Source organism: Lycium barbarum, chromosome 1, assembly GCF_019175385.1.
Source record: "Lycium barbarum isolate Lr01 chromosome 1, ASM1917538v2, whole genome shotgun sequence".
Taxonomy (NCBI): domain Eukaryota; kingdom Viridiplantae; phylum Streptophyta; class Magnoliopsida; order Solanales; family Solanaceae; genus Lycium; species Lycium barbarum.
The window spans coordinates 159,847,748-159,859,169 of record NC_083337.1 but is presented as its reverse complement, the minus strand read 5'-3'; the positions used below and the strand labels follow the sequence as shown (position 1 = coordinate 159,859,169).

Here is an 11,422-nt window from a genome sequence, read left to right as displayed (position 1 = left end):
TGAAGTTACCCAACTTCATTTTGTCACTTAAATATCACAACACTATCGTCTTGTAATTTCCAAATGATCACAAGCCGGAAAAGTAACTTCCTCTTGATTCTTTTTGTATTTTTCCACCGTATTCACCTAGCAATAGGACTACCATTTTTATTTTTGGTTGTACTAGATAGAAAATAGGAGTAACCACATACGTAATTAAGTTTCATCAGATTTTACTGATAGAGGTATCAGGAAGACAAGCCATCCAGGATTCTCATTCAGGATTTGAAAAAAACAACAAAAGCTAAATATAAAAAATAAAATTGTCAATGGAAATCGAACAATTTTGAACACTCTAAATTACTTGAGCTAACTTTTTGCATTTGTTCAGGGTATTCAAAAAATTAATATATGTACATAAATACAGAAAATCTCCCCTATATATACACTATAATATTTACCGAGGATGTTCGGGTGAACACCCCGACACCCTCTAAATCCGCCCCAGCACATAAGGGCCATTAAAACAAACTAAGACAAGTGTGGTAGAAGTTTGTTCAATTAATTCAGTTTGCTAATTAATTCTAAAAAAAAAGACACTTGGCCCTCAGCAGTTCCAAATCACGCGTATCTAATTTTGAGTGGAGAAGAAGAATGTGGAGACCATGTGATCATTGATCTTTGGAAAAATATGACTAGTTGTCCGCCCAATCCAAACTAATTATCCGTAAAAACATCACTAATTGCCCCCCAACTCAAACTAATTATTCATTCATGCGCCCTCCCAAACTATTTTCGCTTCTGTTAAGCCCAGCCCAAATTAATTACCCGACGTGCTCCTCTCGCCCAAATTCCTTCCTCCATGATATCATCGCAGTATATTTATATATCATGATGGTATCATGAATGACTAAGAGAAAAACAGAAGCAGTCCTTCATGATACCGTCTCAATATATTTATATACTATGATGATATCATAAGTGGGGCATCTCGGGTAAGTGCTTTTGATTTATTTTTTTTGGGTACGAAAGTAATGATGATATGAGCGAGTAATTATTTTGATTTGAGGAGGCATGTGTGATCTTTCCCCTTTTATCTTTTTGATATGTAAAGCTGCACTATTTTCATCACCAATAATATGCTGATATGATTTTACGAACTTTGCAAATTATGTCCCACTCAAAAGCTTCCAACAGAGAAATTAGAATGTACTACTCGACAGAAAATTAGAACTTTACAAATTAATAATTTTTCTTCTATTAGTCCTTTCAAATTTCCTCAACGTTCTCTATTTTTGTACGCCAATGGTCAAAATTTTCCTTGATCACCCCAAATCCCAATAATCACTTGCTGCTGGTCGTTCAGTCTAATTATTACAAGCTCAACAAAATTTACGACCTTCCATTTTATTTTCCCTTTATTTTTCTCCCATTCCTCGGTCACACATCCAAATATATGCGGCCAGTAAACAACTCACATCCAATTTAAGCACCAAATTAATAACTTGTGACTCTTTACAAAAATTATTTATAAGATTTGACTTTGATTAGCTTACCAGTACATCAACTTATTATTCGGATTATTTTTTATAAAATTTACTTGGCATAGGTTCCATTATTACCTATTTATCGAATATAACTAAACTTTTCAATAATTATATTTAGTAGCTAAAATATATCATATTTACTTCACATATCTACCATGTTTTTACCACTCATCTGATAACTTCCCACTCCCCTAAATTTAAGCAAAAAAAAACGTGTCTCTCTCCTACCTCCTAAATACACGCCATTATTCACTATATCCATTACTTTCCTCCAATTTCAAATCAGTTTTTCAACTTCCTTTTTTATCTCTAATTAACTATTCATTGATTTCTCTCACGTTTCAAATCTAATTCCCAAAATAAAGTAAGATTCTATACAGATTTTTATTTTTTACCGTGTATTTAACCTATATTTTGGGTATTTTTTTTTTTCGTTTGAATCAGGAATGCAAGTCTAAGTAATTAACTATCAGTGTTTGTTCTTGGTTGTTTTTTCTTAGATTCAATTGGAATGACTAAGAAAGCTGCTACTCCGATGAGAAATACAGGTATAGAACCCGAATGTGCGATTCCTAATTTTTCTTTGTGAATTTCTCAACATGAAACTGCCATTGCAGGCTCTTATGCTGAGAATCGTTCAAAAAGAATTAACGATCCTAGGCGTTCTAAGGAATATGTTGATTCGAAGAGTAAACAACAAGAAAAATTGAAAAATGTTTCTCAAATGGAGAAACAAAAGAAGAGAAAGGCTGGTGACAATGTTGTTAATGTTAGGGGCAAAAAAATTGCTAAAGCCAAACGTAATGTGGATGAGGATGATGATGAAGAGGTATTTTTTGTTGTATTTTCAGTATTTTTTTTTTTTTTTTTAGTTCAGTTATTACAGATCTGTGAATTAACCAGATCTATATTATATGTGCATTTTAAGTATATTTCTGTGTTTTTTTTACACATGTTTCTTCAGTTATTTTGTGTGTATTTTTCTTCACCATAACTGTGATTTTTAAGATTTTTAAGTACATTCAGTTATTTTTGTGTATATTTTGTTGACAGTTATTACAGTGATTTTTAAGATTTTTAAGTACATTCAGTTATTATTTTGTTGACAGTTATTTTGTGTATATTTTTAAGTACATTCAGTCGATATAAGGACTCCTCAGAATGTGGACAATAACCCGGTAACCATCTCTCAGTGGATGATTCCTGATTCTCAGATACCAATCCAACTTGGAGTACAACCAACAACCGGACAAAGTTCAACTAATGAAACTGAACAACAAGTTGGAGTACAACCGATAGTTGGCCACGGTTCAAGCGATGAAACTGGACAACAAGTTCCCGTACAACCAAATGCGGGCCAAAGCTCAAGTGGTGAGACTGCACAGTTTTCAAACTCTGAAAAACAGATCATTGTCCATCCAGGTGCTGCCCGAGAAAGGAAACCAAGCAAATATAACCTGTCCCCTTATTGTCCCAATTTCAGCTCAGCGGGTTCTTCTGCCAAAAATATCGGTCCTTGCATTTATCAGAAAAAACACCCATTTGTTGACCACCCTATAAATGCCCCGTTAGATACTTCGTTTCTTCAAGAATATCAAAAGTGGCTTGAGATGGATCTGTTGAAATCGCATGACAAAAGGTACTTATTGTCACAACTTGTTTTTTTAGTTTTCTAGAATTCAATTATCAATAAACTTAACGTATGTTCTTTCCATTGTTGATATACAGGAAGCCAAATGAAAATCATTACAGAAAGAACAAGGAAGGACTCGATCCTGCGGATGCCGAACTTTGGTTGCATTTAGGCATTACAGCCGTAGCCGACAAAAACTGGTTCTACTTGTTATCTATGGATGGGCAACTTTGGACTGATGAGGTTTTGATATCTTTCTGCTTGTTATCTAATTTTTTTATGTTTTATAATAGAATTATAATGTGATGTATCTAGAGTATATTTTTTACTATATTTGACATATATAGTAAAAAATATATTTCAGGCATATTTACCATATATTTTCTCTATATTTAACTGAATCTTTTAACTTTTAAAGCAGTACTATATATGTGTATATGTGTATCTGTTTTGCTGATGTCTTTAAATTCATTTGAACCATGTTTTTATTGTTTTAGGTTGAGGGAGTTGGGTTGCCAATTAATGATCCGGTTTCTGTTGTTGAAAATATATTTCAGGCATATTTACCATATATTTTCTCTATATTTAACTGAAACTTTTAACTTTTAAAGCAGTACTATATATGTGTATATGTGTATCTGTTTTGCTGATGCCTTTAAATTCATTTGAACCATGTTTTTATTGTTTTAGGTTGATGGAGTAGGTTTAGGTACTTATTGTCACAACTTGTATTTTTAGAATATTGTCATCATTATACTTGCACTATATTTAATATACAGACATTAATTTACTAGTTGAGCACAGTACTGTCCAGGTATACAAAATTGTATTTTTACTATGTTTAAGAGTATATTTCACTATATTTACTATATATACAACAATATTTTTTTTGAACATAGTGTTGATTATAGTCACTGAATTGATGTTTTTACAGCATATTGATGTTATTTTCTACTACCTACGCAAGAAGGGGAAGTATCACAATAACAGCAACTATAGATTCACCACTGCCAGCTGTATTTTTCACACTTTAGTTGCTGAAATTTACAAATCTTGGGAAAACCCTGATTCATCCACATGTGTCGCCAGTAAGGAAGATGAACTGTGTGAGTACATTAACGGGCACAGGCTGTTGGCTAATGTACCATGGTATACTGTTGACAACGTACTAATTCCTGTCAACATAAAAGAGGAAAATCACTGGATTTTGGTTGTGATATCATTCACTGACAGGTCTGCTCTCATCCAATGAAAAGATCATTCATTTTTCTACAAATTTTATATGTTTGTTTTTTTCTTATATTTTCTTTTTACAAACAGGTCCATCTACGTATACAACTCATACCGAGCTGCAGGGCATGATGCTGTCGTTAGAGTCGGAGTGAAAATGTTGGCTACTCTAGTGACACATAGTCTACAAATGACTGATTTCTATGAGAAGAAGGCGGATATAGATTTTGTCACACATCCTTCTTACAGAAATAGAGAACAGACCGACAACTTTGACATTGTGAATGTAGACAATCTCCCGCAACAAGCTCCCTCTAGCATGTAAGAATCTATTCCAATAAAAACACAATAAATACATCTTTTTTTTTCGTGGGTTTTGATAAGTAAATATTTTGATCATTTTTGTTCCAGGGATTGTGGTGTGTATGTGGCAGCCTTCGCTGAATACTTGAGCTCAAGTGCAGTCATCCCAACCGAATTCGATGCAAAGTTACTCCGTATGAGATATGGTGCCCTTTTATGCGACTATGCATGGGATAAGTCAAACAACAATGCATCAAGTGATAACGAGCAGCCTCCAAGACCAATTAGACCGGCAGTTGATTACGATGCAGTTGATAAAGAGGATCTTGATTAGGCCACCAATTCATTTGTGTTTTTTATTTTCATGTTAAACAATAGCATAGTTGGTTGCGACTTTTGTTGCTGTTTTTTCATTTTGGATATATTGTTTCATGTGTAGTAATCTTTTTTAGGATGATTAATATTGAACACCACCTTATGGTTTTTATATTGTTGTTTCTTTCAAGTATGTTATTTTTTCAATGCATAAATTCCATTTTTCATTATCTGTGAAATGTATTCATTTAACAAAGTAGTATATATAACCATTTAAATACAGTCGATATATACAGAAAATATAACTCAGATATATTCCATAAGTCCATTTTTAAAATTACAGTTTGTTACAAAATTTAAAATTTCATCTAAATACACTTCAAATATATGTAAAATATATATCAAATATAGTTAACAGTAAACCAGAATAAGTATTATCTACCAGATCAGACAAAATGCAACTAAAATATAGCCAAAATATATACGAAATACAACTATTAAATCATAAATCCAAAACAAAAGGTCAAATCAGTTAACATAGAGTAGACTTTCCAAATACCATTTAACCACCAATATAGCATTACATTGAAAAACATCGGATGTTCAACCATGTGAAATACAATCATACTAGAATAATATGAATTCAAGATGAATTCATTTTTTATTTTTAACTGAAATTTAAAGTAGAATTGTCTTAACAAATAAAATCAAAATGGACTTATTTATTCTTCTTATTGAGCGGCGGATTATCACACGAACGCCTATTATGACCAAGACGTCCACATTTACCGCAGGAATTTCTGCGTTTACCAATCATCAACTCCTGTAATGGCTTGTCCCTCTTCTTTTTTGGCCTCCCAGGGGGTCTCTTATAGATCAGTGGCATAACAACTTCATCTAATATACTTTTAGGAACATTCCACTCGGTCTCATCGGGAAGAGGATCAACTGGCACATCATATGTGTTCACAACTGTTTCCGGCTTGAATAAATCCGAACAATATACATCAGCAGTCAAATTTTTATTCTTCAATACTGCCCATGCATGAGAACACGGTATCTCGTCCAGTTGGAACATCCTGCAGCTGCAAGTTTTCTTCTTCAAATCTATTATGAAACGCCTCGGTCCATCATTCACTGTGTAAACATATTCAGTTGACGCTTCAACCTGAGAACCATTTAACAAATAAACAAGCATTACCTGAGCAGTTTTACCATATTGGGAATATATATAAATATACATTACATATAGTAAAAATATAGATTAAATTTTTGTGTTGCAAACAAAGATACCCTCATTCGTATTGATTTGTACTCGTTGATCGACAACATCTCTTGATACCGCCTCATCAGTGTTGTGAATGTGTAGGTACCATTTTTTTTATTTGTCCAATTCCATCTACCAAACATCTTCCTCACTTCTTCAAGGAAATCAAAAATATGTAACTCTCTTGGAGCAACCAGTTTTCCATTAATACATTCGGCTATATTCGAAGTCATTGTCCATCCTCTATTAACAGGTGAATAAAGCCTAGACCATTTATCTCTTCCAGCATCTTCTAGGTATCATTTTACCCGAATATCAACATTCCCAATCTTCTCCATCAATTTATCGAACTCATCTTGGCTGTATGCTTTCGCTAGTGAATAAAATATAGGACTCAACACCTCACTGTTTGTTGTGTATTGCTTTGTCACATTTTTCCACAAATGCCATATACAAGCCAAATGAGGAACAGTAGGATACACCTTAGAAACTGCGTGTATTATGCTTTCATGTCTGTCGGACACGACACACATATTTTGCCTAACACCATAAGCTTGCTTGAACAGTTCAAAGAACAACGTCCACGACTTATTATTCTCATAATCTATCACACCATACGCTAGTGGTAGGATATTACCTACAAAAATCAGTATATATTTATAATATATTCAACACATATTTCAACTGAATTTGATCTCACACTGTATTTTTAGCACCATCATTTATAAAACAATAATATATATATTTACAATATATTTACCTCATATTTACAGTGTATTTCAACATATAATATTCACAAATTTACACCAGCAATACATTCAGAGTATGTTTTTAGCAGCTTTATTTGCAAATCAATAAGCATAATGTTGTATTTATAAAAAAACATTCATAGAATAGAATTACACATACCTGCTCCATCCAAAGTACTTGCCGACACAAATGTACCATTATACGTTGATTTAAGATGTGCACCATCCACTACAACTATTGGTCTACAACACTCGAATCCCTTTATGAATGCTTTGAGTGTTACAAACAAATACATAAACTCATTTTCTGGTGATTTATGCATTTTAACGAGCGATCCAGGATACGTTTTATCAAGTATGTATATATATGCCGGCAACTTCTTGTATGAATGAGCTGGATCACCTCTGAAATCTTTTATAGCCTTCTCTCTAGCTCTCCATGCCATCATATAAGAAACATCTACGCCAAATTCATTCTTAACATTATCTATTATATCCCTAGGTGTGACCTTCCTTCTATGGTTAGTTATTTTCGCCTTCACAACCGCTTCTCCAATAAACCAACTTGTTGCCTGCCTTTGTGAATACACCTTGTCCTTCAACGGACATGTATGTTTGTCATCGAAAGCTCTAACCCTGAACATTTCAGAATCCCCAATTCTCGACGCTCTGAATTTCCATTTACATTCTGGCGACCAACATGCCAGAGTGTAGCTACATAATACAATGCAAATAGTACATATTGAATCAATTAAATACAGTATAAATATACAAAAAATATATCAGAATATATTGCATCAAACATTTTTAAAATTAACAGTGTGCTAAAAAGTTAACAAATCATCTCAATACAGTACAAATATAACAAAAATACATCTGCACTTTCTGTTACCAGAATACATTTAGAAAATCATACCTTATAGCATTCGATCTCTCTGTTTTGAAATTGAATCTTTCACGAATTGCGTATTTCGTCATCACAATTTTCAAAGTTTCCTTATCCTGGTAAATTTGATCGACAAAAACTCCTTTCGCTTCCGGTTTCGAAATTACCAAATTGTTATCATTCCCAAACAAAACAACAGCGTTTACAGTAGAATCACAAACTTTCATACCATCCCGATTCTCGCTATATCCAATTTGCAGCACATCATCTCCAATAATACGATTACCAGTTACACCATCCTCAACATCCAAATCATGAATACTAACGCACATTGGATACATCCCCAAAACTCTGTTTTCTCTCTTAAGCTCAACGTACACACGAACTCCCATATCGTTGTGTATTTCAATTGGTTGAAAATCGCCTTCAACAGTATATTTTATTGAAATAGTTTTCCTAACAGTATCCACGCCTAATTGATTTGTAATCGTACAAACTAACTCATCGTAATTGCAATTATCAATGAATACAACAACATCAATTTTGTAATTCACAAAACAGTTCTGATCGTTCCAAAAACCAGAATGACGGATCAACGCAGTTACGCTTGTCATTATCCTGTTGTTTTCGAATACAGCAATGTGTTATATTCAATTTAGCTGAAACAATTTCAGAAAAGACGAACAAAAAAAAAAAAGTTTGCAGTGAAAAAATCGTTACCTCAATTATGAACTCAACTTGATGAAATCAAATATATATTCGTCGTGATAATCAAGCTATGTTCACTGGTTTGATATTGTTATTTTTCAAAGGTTTTTCAACCTTTTTATTTTTGGTTAAAAATATGATTGTAAGGTTTGAATTCAATTTTTTTTTTGAATTTGTTAGCTGTTTGAATGAGATATGGAATCAGATATGTAATGGGAGGATATTTGCGTGAATCAGGGAACAATATAACTGATTCTAATTAAAATTGGAACAGATTTTGTTTCCATAAATATAACACTGTCAGTTAAACTCACGTCTGTATTTCCGCTATATTTATGCTATATTTTGGTATACCCGACTACTAGATAAATATAGGGTCATCTAGTTATAGGTTGTTAGAAAGAGTTAAAATGTAGCTATTTGTGAAAATTTTACTTATTTTTTTCCTATGTAGACCTGTTATGGTTTTGCTGCGATTGTATGGAGAAAGATTGTTGGCCCACTAGTAAAGCCCAAAGGCTGTAAGTCCAGAACCTTTTACTTGGGCCTGGACTTCATTCACCAGGAGATTTTGGGACCCTACTTAAGACATAGCCAAAGTTTTATAATTTTTTGTAAGTTTAGTCACCTTAAGGATCAATATCAGTTATACGCTTACGTGGGTACCTATTTTGTTGCCTCATTTACTATTCTTATTTTTATCCTTTTTATTCCCCTTTCACTATTCTTATTATTAATATCTTGAGGTCTCCACATTCCCAAAGCAAAACTTACTATGTTAGCTTACAAAAGATCAAGATTCGTCTTTAACACCATTTCGATATTAAAATCAACTTATCAAATTCTTGAGCCAGATTTAATTCTAACTTATATTATAGTTTTTCATTGAAAATCTGTGATTGTTGATATTTTTATTACATAAGTATATATTCTTGTTTTAGTTATCATTAGAATTTATTCAAATTAAATATGTTAAACTAGAAAATATGAATCTGGTTATGCAGCAAGAGAAGGAAACTTTTTGAAGAACTAATTAATTTGTATTAACTACATCATCAATTAAAAGGAAATTTTTAGACAAAATTGATTATAAAATGAGATCTCTTATCGTCTTACAAATTGAATAGAAGAAAAAAGACATTTTCAAATCACTTATCTGTTTTTTTAAATCTTTTATATGTTAAAAAAAAAAAATCACATAAAAAATTCAAGCGGTAGATTTGTAGGAAAATGACATTTATACTACTCCATTTTTAATTCCTCATTTTACTACTAGTGAGAAAATCATAAACGTTGAGGTAAATTTAAGATTCATAATAAATTAATTAAACTCCATATCAAATTAAACTACCTCACATAAATTAATAAAGGATGAAAAATGTCTGCTCAATGAATCTAGGAAGGTTAAACTTATTAATAAAGTTAAACCTTTTAGATCCAAAAGGTAAGCACACCATGAGGCGGCTCACCTATTTAAGAGCATTTTTTGTCACTTTGCGCAAAAGATGGCCGCTGTTGCCCATTATTATTTTGCAAGCGGATGGAAGATTTTGCACATTATTAAAATCTATAAATAGAAACCAACCTAATTATAATGATTTTCTACTTTTGCTAAAAATGGTAGATACCAAAACTAGGATAGTGCAGTTAAAAATTCGAAAGTTTTACAAGAGTTAAATTTTTATTTTTTATAACAACCGTATTCGAATCAATTTGTGTACAAATGTCCTTTGCACGTAAGGATGATGCTTGTACATATGAAAAGAAATTACTTTAACGCTTTTTGTTATTGGAATCCTAATATCTAATTTTTTATCCAATTCCATTGACACTAGACTAGAGAAAAGTTGACTATACCATTATGGGGAAAAAGAAAAAGATGTGATTTTACTAAAGAAAGTTTATGAAAATGACTTATACTACATATTGTGAGAGATTTGGAATTGCAAAGACAACCTTGAAGTGAAACCTAAACTATTCTACAAAAGGAAAAGAAGAGAGAATTAAAAAAAAAAGAAGAGGAGGAGGCAAACAATGAAAAGATGTGTATCTTTAGGGTTTGTTGATGCTTTTTATAGAATGGTCCAAGTTGTTAGAATATGCTGTATCCTTGGTGTCAAGGGCAACTTGGGCAGGCAAGTTGGTCACTTGGTCTGCCGACCATTAAATAATTCCTATAATTTCTGGATTCATGCATTTTGGTTGCAACGGAACAAAATTAAAGGTGCTTTCTGAGGTCACAAATAAATGTAATGAAAAAAGAGTTTGGATTTTTCTGCTAGAGTTTGAACCGTAACAAAGCTTAGGAGAAAAAAAATCTTTTGAAACTTGTCGGAATATACATGTTATAACATTGTTTTAGCTGTAAAACTTTAGTGTTTGAACATTTAATAATATTTTTGTGGTTATAAAAACTTCTTATTAAGCGTAAAAGGAAAAATTTAAATACAATTATTTTAAAATTTAAGGAGTATCCTTTTTGTATGAATTAAAAAGAAAATATTTTCATGTAACGTGAAACGGAATTAACAAGTAGTAAACAGTATCACATTTCACTTGCCCAACTAAGAAGAGAGCAAACTTCAAAGCTTATAGTACAACAACGACATATCCATTATAATTACAACAAATGATATCTGGAGAAGGTAGAGTGTACGCAGATCTTTTGACGGGTAGGAACAAGAAAACACTATAGTATGAATGCGAACAACAACAATTTAAATTCATATCAATGGCATAAAATTTTATTTTGTCATTTCCTTCTTCGAAATACTAAAAGTTTTATTATCTCCTCCTTTTACTTTG

At 32.3% G+C, this 11,422-nt stretch overlaps 3 protein-coding genes across 5 annotated transcripts; 1 reads left to right on the top strand and 2 right to left on the bottom strand.

Annotated features, from left to right (window-relative positions):
* The first annotated feature begins 3,661 nt into the window (after nucleotides 1-3,661).
* LOC132625870 (uncharacterized) lies at nucleotides 3,662-5,027 on the top strand. Its single transcript, XM_060340469.1, has 3 exons — nucleotides 3,662-4,392; nucleotides 4,480-4,710; nucleotides 4,801-5,027. Exons 1-3 carry the CDS (start codon nucleotides 4,082-4,084, stop codon nucleotides 5,024-5,026), a joined length of 768 nt encoding a protein of 255 aa, XP_060196452.1. The 5' UTR covers nucleotides 3,662-4,081; the 3' UTR covers nucleotide 5,027.
* A 544-nt stretch (nucleotides 5,028-5,571) lies between these two features.
* Nucleotides 5,572-10,640, bottom strand: LOC132601507 (uncharacterized). 3 transcript variants are annotated; one of them, XR_009567561.1, is made up of 5 exons: nucleotides 8,630-10,640; nucleotides 7,940-8,527; nucleotides 7,184-7,737; nucleotides 6,301-6,911; nucleotides 5,572-6,175 (listed from the first exon to the last, which is right to left on the bottom strand). XR_009567561.1 is itself a non-coding variant. In XM_060314596.1 (3 exons), the coding sequence occupies exons 1-3, from the start codon at nucleotides 8,521-8,523 to the stop codon at nucleotides 6,574-6,576; spliced, it is 1,476 nt and encodes a 491-aa protein (XP_060170579.1). In that variant the 5' UTR covers nucleotides 8,524-10,640; the 3' UTR covers nucleotides 5,572-6,573. The 3 variants fall into 3 exon arrangements, 1 of the variants encoding a protein (XP_060170579.1); XR_009567560.1 differs by having other exon boundaries at nucleotides 7,940-10,640; XM_060314596.1 differs by having other exon boundaries at nucleotides 5,572-6,911; nucleotides 7,940-10,640.
* LOC132617062 (uncharacterized) lies at nucleotides 5,726-6,205 on the bottom strand. The gene has a single exon (XM_060331935.1). The coding sequence runs from the start codon at nucleotides 6,203-6,205 to the stop codon at nucleotides 5,726-5,728; it is 480 nt and encodes a 159-aa protein (XP_060187918.1).
* Nucleotides 10,641-11,422: the final 782 nt, after the last annotated feature.